The sequence below is a fragment of the Onychomys torridus genome, chromosome 15 (assembly GCF_903995425.1).
Source record: "Onychomys torridus chromosome 15, mOncTor1.1, whole genome shotgun sequence".
Taxonomy (NCBI): domain Eukaryota; kingdom Metazoa; phylum Chordata; class Mammalia; order Rodentia; family Cricetidae; genus Onychomys; species Onychomys torridus.
The window spans coordinates 28542701-28565206 of NC_050457.1; the positions used below are offsets into that span (position 1 = coordinate 28542701).

Genomic DNA, 22506 nt, shown 5'->3' on the forward strand with positions numbered 1-22506 from the left:
AAAATAAGACTAAATATACTTAGTGAACTCCGCATAAGGAGCTTCACAAGAAAGTCAAAGCTGATTGCTAGCATATCTAAAAATGCACACCAAGTGGGGTGGACCTGGAAGTTCATACTAAAAAAGAAAGAGGCAGCAAACTAGCAGGAACAGAGCAAAAGAGTACAGGAAGGAAGAAGAAGGCAGGAAGAGCTGGAAGGCATGCTGACGGAGAGGGACAACACTGGTCAACAAGCCAGGACGGCTGGGCTCTGCCTCTGACTGTGTGACAGTATTCATACAGTGACCTCTCCAGGCCATGATGCCCAGTGTTACAGGCAACATTGGTCTAGATGTTGTATTTTCTGTAGATGCGATGAACTTAGATCAGCAGTCTTTGGGATTATCTTCCATAAGGTGAGTGGGCCTCATCTAAGCAACTGGAGACCTGAAGAGCAACTGTGGGTAAGAATTCCCAGAATGAAAAGCAACATAAAAACCACCCCTGAGTGTCCAGGCTGCAGTTTAAGATAATACCAACTATTCTGTCTTGCCCTACATATTTTGGATTTACTGAACTAATATACAGAATTTACAAATACTCTTACGTTTCAACTTAAGAGTTACAAAAGAAAGAAAGAAAAAGAAAACAAAAAAATATCAGGCACAGATTGACAAGACAGCACCCTCTGGGCAAAAGTACTCAATTAGCTACTCTAGGAATCCATCTGACAGTGTTATCTTGCAGATTAGATTTCTCAACGGGCCTGTAGGAACACCATGAGAAAGTCAACAGAGTGCTTTTCTGAGCCGAGATAGGGTTATCATAGCATCCTTCTATCATGCAATCCTATCCAGAAGGAAACAGGTGAGTCTGGCAAGTCATTTAGCCAGGGTCTCAGTTTCCTCAGCCATAAAGAAAGGAAGTTAGAACAGATCCCTTGGAGCTATAAAATCCTATGATTTCAAAGAGGTTTTCATCAGGTAGTACATAGATACTGAAATAAATAAAGAAAAGCTAATCCACGTGGGAGAGACACCTTATTATGAATAAAGGAGTGAGGTGAAAGAGCGTGTGTAATCTCACACTGATAATCCACAAACCAGAGGGGACTCAGGTTTCTTCTCTCACATACAGTAATGCCTCAGTTGAGACCGGAACAATTATTAACTGGCAATCTAGCTCTGGAATAACGCTTACCACTGTGGCGTCGCTGAAAAGGGAAACCTGATAAGCAAGTGAATAATGGAACAATTATTTTTAATCCTTTTAGAAATATTTAATTTCATGCAAGCACTGAAACTTCCCATCGTTCTGCACTAAAGGATTCACTTGGCTTTGGCTCTAGTTATTTCAACACTTAGAAATGAGACTAAATTTTAAAAGCATGTCCAATATTCAGTCTATTCCTTTTTCTTATGGTATCATTTACCACCGAAGGAAAATGCATTAAAAATAAGCTCATGGTCTGAACAACTGTACATTAACTAAATAAACACAAATAAAATTAGATTCAGCTTTTATCCAGATGTCAGAAGATTTCTGCCCTCTAAGTCAGTGAATTTCTAACTAATTTTGTTGTTTTGTCTTTTCAGATGTAACTATCTACTTGTCTATTGCACAGTAGATGGAAACAGATAAATGGGCCAGAACAAGCTGCTAGTCACTAGGTGGAGGAGACACATGTATCCCAAGCTTGCTCAGGCTGCCTCTTAGAAAGGACACTGGCCACTTCTGTCCAGCCCATGGTAAGGTTTCTCACCAGCTCTCCATACTGCTCAGACAAGAGGGTAGCAGCTTCTATATAATAATTGTGTTCATACAAATCGCTCAGCTTTTTAAGACCAAGAATAAAATACCAATTACAACATAAAAGATACTGTTCTAATTAAAGACACAACCTTCAATGGCATCTTTCAGGGTTGTTTAATATATCAAAGAATCTTTATTCACAACCCTAGCAAGTATATCTTACTTTTATGTTACACAAAGAAAACCTGAAAGAGAAAGCTTTCATTCAAGATCACACAGTGCCAGTGGAAAGTGAGGTCTCAATGAATTTGTAGGATTTCAGTGACACTGAATCTAAGCCATTGCTACTTTACTGTTGTTCAGAGATGAACAGAATCTACCTTCAAGGAGCTCACAGCCCAGAACTTTATGCAGCCATTAAAGCAAAGAATATAGAGTGTAGGAGTGGAATGATCTACTTAGAGTACACTCACAGGCTTCCTTTATAATAAAACAAAAAAGCTCCTTCACAAAGAAATGCAGAGTAACATGAACAGCAGACATTAGGTTAGACCCAGAACAGATCCACAAACACTGGAAAACCCATTTAGAAAAGGTGGTATTCTGGGTTGAAAATAAATGTATCTCTAGCATCTGGATGTGGAACGGGACACTTCTCGCAGGAAAACTGCAGAGACCCATATAGAGTCCCCACTGTGGTGATTCTGGTATTTCTCTGCTGTGGACTCCAGGAGAATTCAGTGAGGATAGTTTTATCAAGCTCTAATGAAAAAATTCTGACTCCATGGATCTGAGGGGGAAAAAAAAAAAAAGCTTATCTCAAGTGATTTAATCTGAAATAAAGTTTAGGAAGAAGTGGGTTGGTGGGTTGGTGGAGAGTCAAGGAAGCCATGGCTATAACAACTTTCAGCTTCTCGAAGGTGACTCTGGTAGCCATGACTAGAAGGAAAAGAAGAGGGAGATGGCAGACCCACGGATAGAGGCAGCAGCCCAGGCCAGAGACACAAAAGGCCTAAACAAGGGTAATTATATAATTACCCACATAGCAGCTCAAAACTGAATGTAACTCCAGTTCCAGGAGATCTGACACCATCACACACACACACATGCAGATGAAACACCAATGCATATAAAATAAAAAATAAATGATTAAATACAAAAAACAAAAAACACCGTGCAGTGATTGCTAGAGCAGATGGAAGTCAAACACAAAGCTCAAGTACTTTGGAGGGTACTGATATGAGGAAATAGAAAGTCACAAAATGGAGGGTGGCGGGTATGTGAGGTGTGGGACAGGAGATAAAGAACCCTGGCCAAGGGCTGAGAAACTAGAGAGCTATGTAGAGAGGTATCCAGCAGATAACTGGAGGGAAAAATGGGCACCCCAGGACATAGAGATACGTGGCAGGATTTTATCCCAGCAGCCCTCCCCTCCAGAAGAAGGTCCATTTGGAGGACTACAGTAGCACAGCATTGGGATGGCAATTCTCCTTGAGAAAGAATGGCGGCTTGTAACCTCCTTGGCAGAGTGAAAGGCTTTATTCTTTCTCAGTTTTTGGGAGTCTCTCAGGTTCAGGAAAGAGGAAACCAGGGTTATCTTGATGGAATCCTTCCCCATTTCAGTCTTAGAGCAAACACAAAGTGATTCTAGAATGTAAGTTCACAGTATGCTATAGAATTTAAGCATATTTTTCCCCCTTTGGAAACACAAAGCAGCAGAAGACACACAAGCTTTGAACATTTAATTTTACCTAACAGAAAATTTCCAAACTAATGTCTTAGTCCACCTCAAAGTAATTATAAGCAAAACTTACTTGATTACCAGAAAGATTATTTCAACAAAAACACAAGACAGTTCCATCCTCCCATCCTCTTTCTCCAGGGCTGCCGGACCTTAGCAAGCAGGCCAAGAGCACTGGACACAGCCTTCCCCCAGAAGCCACGCTGCCAGTGAAACCTCTTCAATGCATCACCAATGGCATGGCCTTGGAAGACTTCTACATCACTCACAATCATCCCAGAGGCCTAAGAAACTATAAAGCCTGTACCCCCAGTTTTCATCCCACCATCTCCTAATTAGAAGTCCCCTGAGGCTGGACTGTGGTGGTGCACACCTTCAATCCCAGCACTCGGATCTCTGTGAGTTCAAGGCCAACCTGGGCTACAGAGTGAGTTCCAGGAAAGGTACCAAAGCTGCAGAGAGAAACCCTGTCTCAGAAAAACAAAAACAAAAATGAACAAACAAACGAACAAAAAAGAAGTCCCTGAGTACTGAAAGCCACAAAATAGAAATAATGGTTATACAGCATAGTTGTTAAAGGAATTACATAAAATAAACATTTTGTAAGTAGAGGGAAATCCATGCTCATACTGCAGTGTGATTTGTACTTTGATGACACAGGCAAACAGTCAGAGAGAGGCATTCATGGCTCAGCTTGAGCTCAGTGAGGAAGAAGAGAGGCAAGATGATAACTCTTGGGCAAACAAGAGGAGCAACAGAAGAAATGTAGAGGATATGCCAGAAAAAAGAAAAGGGGTTTGGGGTACCGTAAGAAAGGCATAGTTACATAGGAAAACTTGATATCTTGTTTTGTTACAGGATTATATAGCTCAGGTTGGCCTCAAACTTGAAATCCTCCTGCCTCTGCCTTTCATGTGCTAGGACTACAGATATGCTACACTATGCCCTGAAGAACTTGACATCTGTAGATAACATCAACCAAGGGTGACTGATAATTACCAGATCTAATAATTATGGTTTTGTCCATTCACAAAGAAACCTGCAGAATCATGGCATATAGCATCCTGTCCTTTCCTTTTCATTCTGATGAGGTACAAATTTGAATCATCAACAACACAATACTAATCACTGGCATCTACAGACAATAACTCCAACACTAAGGTGCCAAACTAAATCTTTTTTTTTAATAAATAATTTTTTCTTTATTATTATGTGTTTTAAATTCCATACATCAGCCATAGGTCCCTCCGTCCTCCCCACTCCCGCCTCCACCCCCACTTCCCCCCAGCCCCTCCCCCATTCCCATGTCCTCCAGGATCAAGGCACCCCTGGGGATTCATTTAAACCTGGTAGATTCACTATAGGCAGGTCCTGTCACCTCCTTCCAGACTGAGAAAAGTGTCCCCGTGCAAGCCCAAGGTTTCAAACAGCCAGCTCATGCACCAAGGACAGATCCTGGTCCCACAGACTGGATGCCTCCCAAACAGATCAAGCTACTCAATGGTCTCACTTATTCAGAGGGCCTGATCCAGCTGGGGGCTCCACAGCCTTTGGTTCATAATTCATGTGCTTCCATTTGTTTGGCTATTTGTCCCTGTGCTTTTTGCCAAACTAATTCTTGATGCTTGTTAACAGGAACATCTTCATTTAAAAATGAATTTACTTTTGAAATCTAATATACAAACATTTCCTAAAATGGCTCAGAATTAAATTTAAAAGGCAAAAGAAATATTCAGCCTATCTCTGAGAATTTAATGTGCTGGTTACAGGTAAGTAGTAACTGATCTCATTAAAATTAATACTACAAAAAGAAAGCAAAAATCAGGGACAAATTATCATTTCTGCATGCCCATTTTAATTCAGTTTTAATGCAAGCATGTAAAGAGAGTACTATTGTATTGTAGTTTGCTCTGATATTGAAACACACTATCCCGCAGGGAAGTTTCTTAAGGCAGAAGGTAAACAACTCAAAATAGCTTCAGGAAGTCCCTGAAACCAACCAGATTCACTAGGCCCCCTACCCCCCAAGAGAAAACAAGGAAGACCACTTAGAATCACTCTCAGATGAGCCAAGCTGCAAAGACGACTCTGGAACCAGACTAGCTGCCTGAAATAAGCAAAAAACAGCCAAACTGCCTGGAAGAGGTTTAGATTAACTGAGCCACTTGGAAGGGACACTCTGATGAGTTGCCTGCTGGCTGTGCAGCATGCTCTATGTTCCCAGCTTTGTGAGCGGTCACCCATGCTGAGACGGGCTTTGGTGATGCAGCTGTCTGAGTCATTTCTGCTCCCGCAAGTACCCCTTAATCCATAAGTAACCCCAGTAAATTCAATGGTTCACCAAGACAGACTTTGGTGGTATCTATACTTTGGTCTGTTTGAGCTCCCTATCTGGGCTGTGTGTGTGTGTGTGTATGTGTGTGTGTGTGTTGTGTGTGTAAGCTTCCACACTAGTAGGAAAAAATTCTGTTGCACAGGTGTTGGCTCTGTGCCCGGCATGACCTCCCTGAACCATGCTCACTGCTGATGAAAGCACCAGGATAAAGAAGACAAGTACAGCAACGGTGTGCTTTTCAGTCTGTCTCACTGGTGGCGCTGGTGAGAAACAGGAGACCATCAAAGCACGGGAAGCAGAACTGGGTTAGGAAGCTTGATTACTAATAAAGATGCTAGATCTAATTCTCAGGGCTCAGTGCTCACTCACTTCCAAGAAAGAAATGCGAAGCACAACATTTGGAACCAAAAGCCTCTAAAGGTGATTTTCTTTGGGTACAAATATCACAATCTGCTCCAAAAAGAGGCAAAATACTGAAGATGATCCAGATGATTTGTGATGAAACTAAAATTAAAGAAGGCCTCACTCAAGATGTCAATCCCAGCTGTAGTGTCTTACTAGGTATGTGACTTTGAACAATCATAATTATAATCCACAGGCACTATTGTGAACCACCTTGTTTTCCTTATGAATAAATCTAATTATTTTTATCACTAAGGTTCACAACAACATGTATCACAGAAGGCTGTGATAGAAATTAGTTGAGAATAACGAAATAAACACCATATATGGAAACAACATTAAAATGAATATTAGATCATTGAGTCACTGACTATTATAATGATAATTATTGTCAAGTAGCACAATAAAAGGCAAATATCAATTAAAATCTGAATCATAAAGTTGAACCATTCAAAATACTTTAAAACTGTTTCAACTGACCAAAAAAAATGGAAATTAAAAGTCAATAAATATGAACAATGTTCCTATGAGAGCAAATCAACACAGAATCTGTACAAATGACTCTACACAGCAATACAATGCACACTCACTGTGCAAGTGAAAATCAACTACACTGCTCCAGGATGAGCAGGAGATACAGAAATACAAAGGAAACAGTAAGTAGGAGCCTACCTGACTGACTCGGTTCACTTCCTCCTCTTCCTCCTCAGCTTCTTCTCCAAAAGAGAGTAAACTAAAGTTTCTATAGAAAAAGAAAGAAAAGAAAATTCAGGAGAAAAGTTAGACTAATTTCATAAATGTCCCATTTTCAAGCAATAGCACAGGTTTCTAAGAAAGACATTTTATTTACACGGTATCACTTAGTCCTCAGCAGGAGTGTCCCAGCATCCACAGCTCTGGGCAAGGCGTTTGGCCTCAGAGTAACTACATTCACCGAGTAACCTCAACTACTTAGCACAGATTCACCCCGGCCGGATATTACCAAGGTGCACCCAGTCACACATGACAGAAACAAGCTTTTGATAGTTCTCAAAGCTGGAAGAAACCCCGAGAGCACTACAGGTGAGTATTTAACCTATTTTAATACCAACATTAAGATAACAATGTTTTAAAACTAAGAAACACAAAAAGTTGATGGGAAGAAAATATCTCAGGTCTTTCAAACTAAACAACAAAAACTCAGGTAAAATGAAAGTTATTACAGTGCTCTCTTGAGTTTCAGAAAAAAACAAAACTCTGACAGCAATGGAGTATTTTTTTTATTTCTGATCTACATGTAAGCAATGATCACACATCATCTCTTGCTCTGAATGAAAAGGACGCTTTCAGTCATTGTTCTGAATGAAAACAAGGTAACAAACAACACACAAAGACCTCAGACTTGTCATCAGGCCAAATGGCAATACTGAAACAGTGTATCCTAACACAATGACAATGACCTTTCAGCATCAAGAAACTGGAGTAAGAAATCAATGGTGGGATCAGCACTATAAAAAGTGATTTTGCCATAAGTCACGTACTGTTTGTTAAAGTGCCTGGCTCATCTTTGACAATGTATTAACACGGTTTAGTGTATTTACTTTGTGGGGAACCAGTATGTACTGATCACCTATACTTCAGGGTGCTTGTGTATGTGACCTCTCAGTTAACCTTCCTAACAACTAGATGTTGTGCCTAACATAACCTTCACTACATTTGTCATGAAATGACCAAAGCTCAGAGATTAATGAACTTTGCTTGAGAACTGGGTGTGGCAGGCCCGTACATAGAATTGTCTGAATCTAATACTGATAAGTAAGATGTTATAATTCAGCAAAATGGTAAGTTGAAATCCAACTTTTTTATTAAAAGTATTATTTTTAATAAAACAAAAAATGTAAACAATATTGGCATAAACAAACTTTATTAAAAACAAATTGCTATTTTAAGAAAATATCTTTAATAAAAACAGAATGAATAAAATGGTTTTGTTTAAAAATATGTATAAAAAGATTATTGTGAATAGCACCAAAGTAGATTAAATAAAGTATTCAATCCTATAACAAACATTAAAAATATTTTTTATAGTGTTGCCTTCCTAAACTCTTTATACTAAAGATACATTAACGTACAAATGAGCAGATGTTTCTCAATAACTCAGCTATATAAATATAGTAAATACTAAATATTTATTAACACATGTTATATAGCTATCTGCAAGGATACATTTCTAGCTTAAGTTAAATAATATCATTAAATGTAAGAAATGTTCACTTTAAACACACACACACACAATTCTGTTAACTCTCTGGTTCAAAATGACATTCCCCTTGATTACAAAAATATTTTGATGATTACAAAAACAAACAAAATAAATTAGTATCACTATTAAAGTGAAGGAAAATCTACTATGATTACTTTGTGCCTTTGGGTTTCAATTTCTTGTTTTCCTCCTCTGGTTTCTCTTTTTTGGGCCTTTTAATTTCTCTTGGAATGATGTCATCAAAAGGATTAAACAAAACCTATGAAAAGAAGCATTTTGAAGATATTATTCCAGTTTAATTTTACAAACAAATTAAAAACAACATTAAATGTACTGACATTAGTGTCTAAATCTTCCCTAAATAAACTTTATTAGAACAGCGGTCCACAGGGTCCACAGTGCACTTCCAGTCACGTGGCCTCAAAGACCGTCCCAAAACATTATGTTCTTTTCAAGTAAAAGACACTTTATCTGATACCTATTTTACAGAAGGAAAAACATAAGGAACCAACTCAGACATTTGGACTCCGTATCAAATGCTCTTAAGGATTACCTCACTTCCTCAATAAAGAATAACTTAATTCAACTAAAATCCACTTCTTTGAGCAAAGAAACCTGATTCTTTTAACTTTTCATTAAGAGTTGAGCTTTTCATTCTTTATAGCACCAGGTGAACTTTCAGATCAGAATCCAAAGCCTTTAATTTAAAACTGTATCAGAAATTGTTCTAAATACGGTGTTTAGTGTAAAGCTTTCATCGAATGGCTTTAAGTGTCTCTGAAATGGCACCTGACAGCATGCTCCTACCTCACAACTTTTGATTCGATGTGGATTGCGGGGTCTTTCATCATCTTCGATATCTACTTCCGTCAGGCGTAGCATGTTATATACTGTATCCCCTGTAACCTACCAAACAAAAACATAAAACATGATCGCAAACATCTCTATCCATCTTTTCAATAAACAGAGGAATTCTGAAAAGATTTTAAATAAATCGTGGACTTCTGAAAAAAGGGTTCCAAATAATTAAAGGAGAATATTTGATTTTCACTGAGACTATGTACAATTAACAATGAAGGTAAACCATGCTCACTGAAAAGCACATATGGGCTCAGTCTCTTAATAAGCCTTACGTGTTTCCAGTGTCTACTAATGTCAGTTACTAAAAATAAATATACAATGTCAACCTTCTTACTAAATGACAGTTCACTCAAATATCACAAACAAACTTGGACTTAAAGCAGCTTAAGCATTAACAGTATGATAAATATTTTGCAGGTTATTGCCTAATCTAATCTACACAAATACCCTAAAAATGAGAAGTAATACTACCTTCCTTGACTACAGAGCTGACAGTCAGAGCTTCTCCACTTAGACCACTGTGCTACACGTTCTCTAGTGCTGAGCTGTGTAACAGCAATTGTAAAACACAGTGCAAGAGAGGAACTCAAGTCTCACTTTGCTAATAAAAAAAAAAAAAAAAAGCTAGAGGTAGGAAAAATCCCTGATTGCCAGAAAAGCCTGCATTAGGAACGCATCAAAAGAACATAACAGTACATATTTCCTGACTTGTGTTCTTAAGAAATGAGCAACAATGTTACATGTCATGGTACTCGAATTCAAAGGTTCCGTTGTCTAACAGTACTGAATTGTTTCCCTCTTACAGTCAAAACCCACTTTTGCCTAGGATGTAAGAAAGCAATTCTTACTGAACCAGCAGAGGGGGCTAAAAAGCTAATAACGTGTACTATGTCTAAGAATTGAGTACAGGGTATTCAGAAGAGAAGGGAAGAGGATGAGAGAGATGCCTTCAGGATCCCTCTTTCAAGAGAACTGTTGAAAATTCCATGGGAAGAGCATTCTATCGTTCGTTGTTAAATGTCAGGATTAAATAGATACCATTCAAAGTAATATTTCCAATAAAAGTATAAATACTAATACAACTTTCACTTTAAATTTAAGGGAATTTATCATTGGGAACTTAAAACTATGAAATCATTTTGGCTAAGTCTTTTTAAAAGTACAAACACCACTGGCTCAGTGGCCATAAGCAGCTAATGCCACCACTATGACAAGTAACACATGTAGGCCATGACAAATGACTGACCTGAAGTACCAGAGTTCAGGTGGCCCTTGACAGTTTATCATAATAGGAACATACTCCATCATGTTTGAAAACAGTACGGAAATAAGTATAACATTTTTGAAGACACTTATTATATAAGTTAACTGTATGTATCATAGAAGCTTAAAGAATAACATGAAACCAAACCAAACATATACTTAACATATAGACACTAACCTTTCCAAAGATGGTGTGCTTATTGTTAAGTTCATCTGCTCGACCCAGGGTAAAGAAAAACTGGCTGCCATTATCATGTGGACCGGCGTTTGCCATGGCAACCAGTCCTCTCCTATTAAAACGCAACCTCGAGTGAAATTCATCCTGCAAGAATGAAAGATTTAGTGACTGTCCTCGGCCACAGACCCCTCATATTCAATCAGCTATGCAGCAGAGCAGCGAGGCTCAGACAATTTCTAATCAAAAATGCTGAAGCTTTATTTAACTGATTTTGAAGTACAATCAAATCCAAATTGACTATCTGTCCAATGCTCTTGAATTCAGCAGCTTGTATCTTCTAAATATATCCCACCCCATAGCTGTTTTGTGGAAGTCTCAGTACACAGAGGGAGGCTGCTCAAAGGGACGTGGTCTGAGTCCCATTTCCCCACTCAAGAAACCTGTCTTTGAACACTGGCAAACCGCCAGCCAGTCTCCTTCCCGTCGTGTTCCTCATGGTGTGAGGCAGTGGCTTTCTCCCTGTCTTGCGATTCTGAGACTCTACCAAGTGTGTGCTAGTGTGATTTCACTGTGCTTTTACACGTCCTAACTGTCCTAGTTGACTCTTCTCAAGGATGGCATGAGTCTCGTTTGGCAGATCGTGACAGTGCAGGACCCCTGCTCCTTGGGTGCTTTCCTTGTTCTAGAGTACTTAGAATTGCCCCTCAGACTACACTGAGATCATCTGTGACACACCCATCTCTGTTATCTGTGCTTTTCAAGCATTAGAGCCTATTTTTCTTTAATCCATTGTTCTTCAGATCTGAACTCAGCCCATCTCACCAAGGAACCAGAGAGCCTAACACCTTGGCCTCTGACTTGATCAGCTTTCAGAAGGACTGTGAGTAAGCCCCCTGAGTCTGTGGTATTTCTATACCATGTGTCCTGGACAGTTTTATGTCAACTTGACACAAACTAATACCATCTGAGAAAAGGGGACCTCGATTAAGAATATACCTCCATAAGATTAGGCTGTAAGGCATTTTCTTGGTTGGTGGTTGATGGTAGACGACCCAGCCCACTGTGGGTGGGGCCACCCCTGGGCTGGCAGTCCTGAGTTCTATAAGAAAGCAAGCTGAGCAAGTCATGAGCAGCAAGCCAGTAAGCAGCCCCCCTCCACGGCCTCTGCATCAGCTCCTGCCTCCAGGTTCCTGCCCTGAGTGAGTTCCTGCCCTCACTGCTTTTGATGATGAACTGTTACATGAAACTGTGAGCGAAATAAACCCTTTCCTTCCCAAGTTGCTTTTGGTCATGGTGTTTTACCGCAGCAATAGTAACCCTAGCTAAAACACCAATGTTTAAAGTGTCCTATCTAGATGAAAGAAGTTAACAAAGTAATTGTAGTATTTTAAAATAACAAAGCAAAAAATCTCTGAAAGGAAATGCTCACAGAGAAGTTAGAATAAATGATGAGATTAACAGGATACAGGAGTATTTCCTATAAAGTGGAGGTCCTAACATTATGAGATCTGATTAACAGTGATGGCTGAGATATTTTAAAATACTATGTCCTACTTTACAGGTCCACTATCATCTGGAAAACAACGTTTAAGGGGAAAAAAAAAAAAAAAGAAGTCCCACTGTTTTTCTCAACAATCACAATCACACTGTGGTACACACCAGCAACCCTAGTACTTGGAGGTTCAGGCACAGAGTCACAAATTTAAGGCCAATCTCTACTATATTGCAATTCCAACCAAGGCAACATGGCAGGACCCTCAATAGAAACTTTTAAACAATTAAAAATCACACTGACCCAGAAAAAGATGAAAGGAATCTCCAGACACTCTCTCCCACTAGAATAAATACGTAGTTTTCAAAAGTTTCCCTATTTTAAGAACCACTGACAGTTATTCTCTCAAAGAACCTAACATTGCTCTATAATTACACTGGTAACAAATACAATTTTTGCTGTATTTGAACCCATTATTGTTCCTAACTTCCTAAATATTTTAACTTAACTCTTTTTCTTCTTAAGTTTATGCTGGCAGTCAAGAAATCACAGGCCAGGACTGGAGAAATGGTTCAGCAGTTAAGAGCACTTGTTGCTCTTCCAGAGGACCTGGATTCAGTTCCCAGCACCCACGTGGTGGTTCACAGCCATCCATAACTCCAGTTTCAGGCATCCAATGCCTTCTTCTGACCTCTGCTGTCAGCAAACAACACATGATAAACATATAACATGGAGGCACAACACTCAAACATAAAATAAAATGAATAAATCAAATAAAAAATTCAAAATAGATTATATACCCATTTTTGATTAATATGTCTTTTTAATAATATATTTGGCTCTTCCTTCTGCTCACTTTCTGACTGTCCATCATGCATGGCTTTGTGCTATAGAGTTCTTTTGTGTAGAGCAAGTACATAATACACAGTAAGCTCCAGTGTGGGAGACTGGTCCCTCAAAAGCTTTATATTAAAGTCTTAATCCCTAATGCAGCCATATCTGTGGCTCTGACAAGGTGATGGTGGTTATCAATGTGGAAAAGTACGATGAAGTCAAAGGGTTGGGCTCTCATTCTAACCCAATAGCGTTTGTGTCCTTATAATAAAAGATCAAGACATCAGATCTGGCTTTTTCTTCCCCATACCTCTTCAAGGCAGGAAGAAGGACAGTTAGACACTGTGACTTGGACTTCCTAGCCTCCACAACTGAAAGAAAATGAATTCTCATTCACCCCCCATGGTCTGTTGTAGCAGCCCAAACAGACTACTGCAAATTCCATATAATATTTAAATCAAATTATTAATCTAAAAGAGCACATACAATGTTCTAAAAATTGGCTGCTGAATCAGACACAGCCAAACATCAGGAAATATGCCATATGGACTTCTTTCTGAATCCTGCTTCTCTCTGTCTGTCTCTGTTTGTCTCTGTTTCTCTCTTTCTCTCTCTCTCTCTCTCTCTCTCTCTCTCTCTCTCTCTCTCACTGAAATCTTTAGTTCTACCTTAATTTAATCTAATACAAAAGCTTGCCATGAAATAAATCAGAAAGAACGGTACGATAATATTTGCCCTTATCTTTGAATAATTCTAACTCCACTGATTTTGTATACTACATGAGATGTTTCTTCTTGTGGGACACTATCCCTTTCAAAGAAGCATTCCAAGCTGACCTGGAATACAGAAAACTGCTCTGACCTTGAATGGGGCTCCATAAATGGACTCTCCTCCGGTCCCGGTACCTGTGGGGTCTCCACCTTGGACTATGAAGCCAGGTACAACTCTGTGAAAAATGGTGTTGTCATAGTAGGCTGAAAAACAATTAATACGTCAATTTCTAAAACTCAGTATGACTTTAGTTATCATAGTTAATATACAAACAGAAACACAGATTTAATTTCCAGAATGCTAAGTATGCTTTTAGACCAAAACCTTTCCTCACTACTTATAAAACATTCCATCCACAAAACACTATGTTTCTACAGAAACAGTGGTGGTTTAGTTTTTATCTCCAGAATTTTCTCACAGTCAGGATTACTATTTTCAAAATTAAAAACAAGAAGTTTAATACACATCAATGGTTCCCAACTGGGGAAGAGAGAGGAGCAGCAATTCTGCATCCCAGAGGACACTTATCAACATTTTGAATATTTGGGTTATCACAAATGGGGAACACTAATGAAACACAAGATGGCAAGAATACTGCTAAGCATCCTAAAATCCAAGGGGTGTTTCCACAACAAAGAACAACCCATCCCAAATGCCAATAGTGCTGAGGCTGAGAAGCCTGATAGAGATAAGCCTGATAGCTCATTTCTTGCCTCCTCCTCTTCTCCAGACAGAAAATGAACTTACAAATACACAAAAATATACAAACCCACAGATACTAAAGTTATTAACTGATCATAGTTCTAGCACTGTCCATTTCAGTATCCTTAAAAAAAAAACTCAATAAATAACATTATCTAACATTATCTAATCTAGTCCAATAGTCATTCACTTTGTTAAGTGATTTTCAGAAAGCAACATAGAATTAATAGAATTTTAAATATATTTCTATATTATAAATATATTTCTAGTCACAAATATGCAGCAGAGATGAAATGGTCTTCCAAAGAGTTTATTCTCTGAAACTAGAATCATGAAGAAGGAAAAAGTTAATTTAAGACAGAAGCATGGCACCCATTACTTATAGGGCATCCTCTATGAAAATTGAAAATTAGTATCTTTTTGCTTTGTTTCTTTTCCCTCTTTTGTAACAGTTTTATACCATGTTTTAGACTGGCAACTTTCAAAATTTATATTTATTTTAGATGTTTTCCTAACTATATAGCAAAGACCATAAAGTCCAAGGTTAAACCCATAATTATAGATGTTTGAATTCTGCAAAGAATATGGCCATCTTTCAACAGGAAAGCCTGTTTCATTGAGGATCACATGGGAGACTGAGCTCCCTCCCTCCCAGGCTTTCCTTCATTCTCTTTTAATTCTGAAAACTACACATTGCTGCTGCTGTTGCATTAAAAGGTGCATTATAAGACTCAGAAACAACCAAACTTCTTTGAATCATACACTCAAAGGATTAAATGGAGTTCTCTGCGTTAGTTTACTCATTTTTAAAAAGAAGTGTATGTGTGTTTTGCCTGCATGTATGTCTGTATATCACATTAATGCCTGATGACCCTGAAGGCCAGACAGCGCATTGAATCTCCTGGAACTGGAGTTACAGACAGTTGTGAGTTGCCATGTAGGTGCTTGGAATTGAACCCAGGACCTCTGGAAGAATAGCCAGTGCTCCTGACTACTGAGCCATCTCTCCTGCCAGGAGTATCTTTTTTAAAATTAGTCTTCTCAGGGTTCTAGTTAGCCTTCCCAACAATAATTCCATTAAATTCTTGCCTGTTTCATTAAGAAAATTGCTCTGGTTAGTTATATAAATTTTCCATTCTTTACGTCTATCTCCTGGTCTTCTTATAAGTAGGAGAATAATTCTCTTTTGATGCAAGTAAGCTTTGTCAGCACCCAGCTGGACCTCATGTTTATTTCATTGACGCATTCTATCCAGATACTTTCTGTTTCTTCATTCACCTGGTCCCGGGTTGCAATTCACCATTCATTTTTTCCTAGTGTTTTTGTAATTTCACTCTTCTGTAAAATTTGAGCTTTTGACTTCTTTAAACTTATTACCAGAAGTCAGACTTCTCTGTTTCCTTTGTTTCTTAGCTTTGTTGACAGTTATCTGAGGCCTCTCTAACTAAACTACCTGTCTGATTTTACTTCCTTCCTGCCTGCCATTGCAATTATTAATAATGGTCTTTGCAGACATGTTCCTTTGTCTCATCTCAGGGATTCTTTTATTATTACTTCTTTAGTCTCCCCCCTGCAGTGTTATATTTATCTAATTTCTATTTGGAGAGCTTTGACTATATCATACAACAGGATACTTTGGATTCTTAAATGCCTTGTTTCTCACCCAAAAATATTGTTTTCTGACACCATGAATAACACTGTCTGTAAAAACTAGTTATGACTGGAAGACACTGATTTGCCACCACAGGAGTATTTAAAGTCGTATGTAATGCAGTCTAGAAGCCAAGCAAAACTGTAAAGAGAGTACGGACTGTATAGCTGCATACCCAAATATCCATGAACAAAAAATACCCAAGTGAATAGAAAACTTTGCCAAGTTTCTTACAAAGAAAAAAAATCATCATGTTATGACTCAAATTGATAACAAATCAGTGAATGCCAGGTGGTAAGCTTTGTGAAAAAAACAGACTTGGAAAAAAATAATAAAAAAAAATTTTTAGACTTAAATGAAAACAGGATGAGAAACACACAAAAAAGAAGGAGAACTAGTATGAGGATGTGCAGGAGAGGAAAAGGAATGTTCTGGAAATGGAGAGGATGGCTGACCGAAGGCACATGATCAGTGGAATGGGAACTAATGAAAAGCTAGGAATAGGGAAGACCAGAGAGGGGCAATTATAGTCATAGAGATCAAAGTCCAGGCCCTGTGGGGGAAGAAGTTGAAGTCTGGTCTAGTGGTAGCTAACAGAAGTTTCCAGTAGAGAAGACCACTACACCATCGGATCAATTAAGCACGGGAAGGGAAGAAATGAAAAGGGTTCTGAAAATAACTGTCATCTGTCTAGAGACAACACGAGAGGGGAGAAAATAACAGAAGACAAGAGGCAAGCTTAGGGAATGTCCATATTTGAAAAATGAAAGACAAAATAAGAGCCAGTCAGCAGAGGAGATCAACACCAGGCAGGGCTGTGTCTGTTAAAAGTCTAACAATTTTATCTAACAAGTTTATCTGGAGGAGAGCTTTTATCCCTGCAGTCCATTTCCGTACACACTGCTCAACATCATGTCGCTAACACCAGACCTCAATGTGAAAAACACACTGAAGCTTATTCGTTTCATTCTTTAAAAAAGCTCATCCATCCAGGACTTTACTTAGAGAGTCACACTGTGTTGCCCAGACTAGTCTGAAACTAGAAATGTTTCTGCATCAACCTGCCTAGTGCTAGAATTACAGGAGCAGGCCAGACTGCCCAACACATTGCCGTTATCTGTAAACTAAGGTAAGATGCTCCCCAGAGTGGTAATGAAGGCAATACTGACCTTCCAAACAAAGCTGAATGAAATTTCTGCATGCCTTTGGAGCTTCTTTTGACCACAACTCGACGTCAATGTCTCCAGCTGTAGTTTTCAATAGAACCTATGGAAAGAACATGACATCATATTAAGTATTCATTTTGCTTGATGACTGGCTATGCAACTTTCGATACTAACATTAGTTAGTTCTCAGTTTTAGAGAAGACACTACAACCTCTGCTTGGGTTTTGTTGTTATAATGAACAAATATCAAATATTCACTACAGCCCAATCATCATTAGATGATTCAACACACCATTTTCTGAAAAAGCTAAGGACAAAAAAAATTTTTAAAAAAAGCACCTCCTTTTTCTAATCACAGAAAACAAACTTCATTCGTTTCAAAACCAAGAGTGCAAATTTATAACTGTTTCTCGCTGCTTTATTTCCAATAAAATTAGTTAGCAAATTATGAAACTAAGAAGTTAATGAATCCATTGAATTATGAGAGTATTAGACAATTTTACAATCATTCATTTGAAATTATCCTTAAACTCTACTTTTATATTAAAATCATGCTAGCTCTAACTAGGAAATAAATAGTATTCTGTGTATGCATGTGTGCAGATGCGTATACACATGTGGGCACGCAGAGGCCAGAGGTCAACATTGAGGGTCTTTCTCAAAAGCTCTTTACCTTAACTTTTGGATACAGCTCTTCTGCTGACCTATAGCTCACCGATTCAACTAGACTGGCTTGGGGGCAAGTTGTGGGATCCACCTGTGTCTGCTACTCCCTGACCCCCTGGTCTGGGGTTTCAGATGCATGCCACCATGCCCAATTCTTCACAAGGATATTGGAAATCCAGACTTGGGTTCAGGTTTACACATCAAGCACTTTATCAACTGAGCTATCTCTCCAGCCCCTTGATGTTTTGTTTTTCCAGCCGGAGTCCTGGCACAAAGGATTTTTGTTCTTTTTCTTTTTTTTCTTTCTTTTTTTTTTTTTTTTTTGAGACAGGGTTTCTCTGTGTAGCATTGTGCCTGTCCTGGAACTCACTCTGTAGCCCAGGCTGGCCTTGAACTCAGAGATCTGCCAGCCTCTGCCTCCTGAGTGCTGGGATTAAAAGTGTGTGACACCACACCCGGCCCAAAGGATATTCTTAATCGAATACTAATTGTAACTTGCTAAAATGCCTTAAAAGTCATGGTCTCGGCCGGGTGGTGGTGGTGGCGGCGGCGGCGCACGCCTATAATCCCAGCACTCGGGAAGCAGAGGCAGGTGGATCTCTGTGAGTTCGAGGCCAGCCTGGTCTACAGAGCTAGTCCAGGACAGGCTCCAAAGCTACAGAGAAACCCTGTCTCAAAAAACCAAAACAAAACAACAACAACAACAACAAAAGTCACCGTCTCTATAATAGGTAGTATATTTAATAGTCTCCTTTTCACTGCTTCATGGCAACAGTTTCTCTTTGTTGGAGTCAGCTGCTTTAGAACAACCAGAACCTCTGTGAAGCCCAGATGATGAAACAGCTTATTCAACAATCAGCTCAATAAGGACAAATAACCAAGAAGAACGTTAGCCCCTAAGTTTGAACAGTGTGGCACAGCTGGAATCTATTTCTCCAGTATCAATTTTTCTTTTCCACTCCAACTACAGAGAAATTGTTCGCATCAACAATCTGTGGCCAACCACACAGAATGTTCTTGCAAAGAAACACTGCAGAATAACTAAAACTGACCTTCATGAGGAGTCTGTATCAGTGACGTGAGTCACACTTTCCTTATTCTCTAAAACTTCTTTGCCTTGTCAAGTACAGTTTTGGAAATGAGGGGAGTTTAAAAATCATTCAGGAAAGCCCTGCCCTTTAAGGATGCCCTAGAAGTTGTAAACTGAATGACAAATCTTTTCAACAGTAAAGTGAGAAGAACATCTCACTCTCCTCCCCGCCCCCATCACCTAGTAGATTTTTGCTACCACTTTGTCTCAGAAGCCTAGGGAATGCTGTAATAAATTACAGAACACCGATGAATGCCTTACATCTTTTGGGGCCTTTTCTGGCAACACACACCTCTTTTACAACTACTCTCCAGGAACTATGAAAGTGATGGTTGATGTTTAATGGTTTCCTTAACCCACAAAGACGTATATAAAAGCCAGGCATGGTAGCATGTGCCTTTAGCACTCAGCAGGCAGAGGCAGGGAGATTTCTAGGAGTTCTAGGCCAGCCTCCTTCAGCCATGAAGGCATTCAGAAGTTACCTGGTGTCACACATCAACTTCTTCCTATGTGATCCATGTTACTGAATAAGGGAAAATTTCCCATTAGAGAGCAGAGGCTCTAAACAAGCTACAGACTATGCTTTTTGTTCCCTTTTGATCTGTTTCTATTCAGAAGAAAAATAGTATTCATCATAATTTGTAAATATTTTTATTTACAATTATTTTATCAATACACGGCTCATTTGACTGACTCAACAATAAAAGAGGTGGTGATAGATTTTCTTCCAATGCATCCTTAAAACCTAACATAAAACCTTGCATGCGCTTCGCAGGGGGAAAAATGTTGTGCTGAGGAAATAGTTCAATGGGTAAATTGCTTGGCCTACAAACCTGAGGACCTGAGTTCAAATGCCCAGATCTCACGTAAAAGCCAGATGCTGTAATGTGTGTCTTTAATCCCAATGCTCCTATAGTGAGCTGAAGAGCAGAGATAAGAGACTCTCAGATGCTCACAGGCCAGATACTCATCATTAAACAACAAAGGAAAGAGACGATGCCTCAAACTAGGTGGAATATGAGGACCATCTGTTGTAGGTCAGAATTATGTAGGTTAATTATGAATGCCCAGCCTTAGCTTGATTTGTTTCTAGCTAGCTGTCCTTAAATTAACCCATACGTCTTTTGCCTCTGGGCTTTTCCTGTTCTCTTACTTCTGTAAATCTGTTACTCCAGGGCTTACTATGTAGCTGGGTGGCTGGCCCCTGGAGTCCTTCTCCTCCTCTGGCTACTTCTTTTTTCCTCCCAGATTTCTCCTTCTATTTATCCTCTCTGCCTGCCACCCCTGCCTATCCTTTCTCCAGCCTTGCTATTGACAGTTCAGTTTTTTATTAGACCATCAGGTGTTTTAGACAGGCACAATAACACAGCTTCACAGAGTTAAACTAATGCAACATACACAAAAGTAACACACCTTAAAATAGTCCACAGCAACCATCATCTAAGGTTATACTCTGAACCTTCACAAGTGTGCTGTGGTATCTGCATGTATGTATGCTTGAACACATGCATACACCTCACACATACATACAGACACACAATTTTTAAGATATTGGCTAAATGAATGCGCTACTGTTCAGAAGTGCTTTTACTCTAGGATCAGGTCAAATCATTCCTTAGAGTAAACAGCCAGTCCCAGGACAGACAAGGACTCATATGAGACCCTGTTTTATTTGTTTATTTAAAAAAAAAAAAGTCATTAGAGTATTAGAGTAGAAAATCAAAGGTGCCTTGACTCACAACAGTTTAACTTCACCCTCACCTGTGCTTAACACTGCTAAGAAGCTAAAGAAAACAGTATTCATTCATCTGCCTAGCCATTCTTTCTTTCACAGTATTTGAACTCCATCTACTATGTGGCAAGCATTGTTCTAGATGTTCATACTCTGTCCCTATATTGTTTGTATTCTATACAGGGAAAAAACAAAAAGAAGATAATGTTAAAAACTATACCCCGAGGGCCAGAAAAGTGCTGTGACCCAGGGTATCACTGAGATTTGCTATTTGATAGGCCTCTTTGTTCAGAGGGACATTTGAACAGGAAAAATAGCATATGTGTTCAGCAAATGTTCGGCAGTGTGAAGGACATGCATTTATTAATTGGGATTGACACTACCAAGAAATATAGTTTGATCACAAAACCTATCAGGGAATCCTTTCCCATTCCAATGTGGTAATAGTCCTCACTGTCCTGCTGCTTCTGACAATCAAAGATATCTCCTCCAAGATGTTTTTTTTTTTTTCCATCATTCCCAGTTTTTCACTCCATCAAAGTGTCGTGGCAATATAATCCCTTCCAAAAAACTGACTTACCAAAGCCAGGTGTGGTGAAGCATGTCTGTAACCCCATCTCTCAGAGGCCGAGACAAGTTAGGAAGTCTGCAGCTAGCGTTAACTACATAATGAGACCTTGTCATAAAGATATTCCTTAGCTAGCCAAATCCCAAACTAAGCTACTTGCTCTATCAGGGTAACAACCACATAACAACCTTTGTATCATTAGTACCTAATAGAGTGTGTGGTGCTTAGCAGGCGTTCAATAAATAATTGTAGAGAAAGGCATGATCTCCGAGTTAAACAACAACAACATTTAGCAATCTTAGCATAAGTCTTTAACAAAACAACAGACACTAGAACGCGCCCACATGAGTTGAATCAAGGAAGTTAAGAGACCAGAAGACTAGCGAACAGAGAAGTTGCTCAAGGAGTCTTTCAAAAATATGCAGAGACGTGTCAACGTAAATCATGTAGACGCAGCACTGTCCATAAGCAGTGTGTGGACCGCAGTTCTTTCGGCGTTTCCAACTCCAGGATACCCGACACTTGCCCCACCTTCCCCTCCCCAAATCAGGGAGCTCTCAATTGAGGGGTCCAGGGATGGTGGAGAAGTTCTCACCTTCCCATTCGTGGGCGGCTCCTGGATGTAGATGTTACTCATCTTGGTCAGTACTCAGGACTCGGCTCCTTAGTGTGGTCGCGAGCGAATGGCGGGCCTCCGAAGGTGTCCGCCTGTTAGCAGACAATTCTTTAACTTGGGGGAAACTTCACTCGGTCAGAGTCGGGCCAGACAGCCTAGTTAGTCCCCAAACTAGCTCCGCATGGACGCCGCCATGTTGCTCCCGGACCCGAGCACCGCTAACTCTGGAGGGGGGGGGATTCGTGTCCTTCGAGTAACTAAAAACGATTATAAGATCTCTGCAACTTTAGAGGATTTGTCATGTTATCTGTAATAACGGTTAAAGGACCAATCCATAAATCCCAGAACTGCGTCCACGTCGGGAGTTCGCAGATGGCACTCACCTCCCCGAAGCTGGCCGAAATGGTTCCGACCGTGTGTGCTCCGCAGTAGGGACTCCCCGCCGGAAACTGCATCCGCAGCGC

The 22506-nt window shown here is 39.5% G+C and overlaps 1 protein-coding gene across 2 annotated transcripts in view; it reads right to left on the reverse strand.

Moving 5' to 3' along the window:
- Cwc27 (CWC27 spliceosome associated cyclophilin) overlaps positions 1-22429 on the reverse strand; it is a 185440-nt gene extending 163011 nt beyond the window's left edge. For both annotated transcript variants that reach the window (XM_036207404.1, XM_036207405.1), the window contains exons 1-7: positions 22022-22429; positions 17374-17470; positions 13942-14054; positions 10755-10898; positions 9260-9358; positions 8608-8711; positions 6883-6952 (exon numbers count right to left, since the gene is read on the reverse strand). In XM_036207404.1, coding sequence (XP_036063297.1) covers positions 6883-6952; positions 8608-8711; positions 9260-9358; positions 10755-10898; positions 13942-14054; positions 17374-17470; positions 22022-22063 — 669 coding nt within the window. In that variant the 5' untranslated portion in view covers positions 22064-22429. The remainder of the gene's footprint in view (positions 1-6882; positions 6953-8607; positions 8712-9259; positions 9359-10754; positions 10899-13941; positions 14055-17373; positions 17471-22021) is intronic.
- Between the last annotated feature and the right edge of the window lie 77 nt (positions 22430-22506).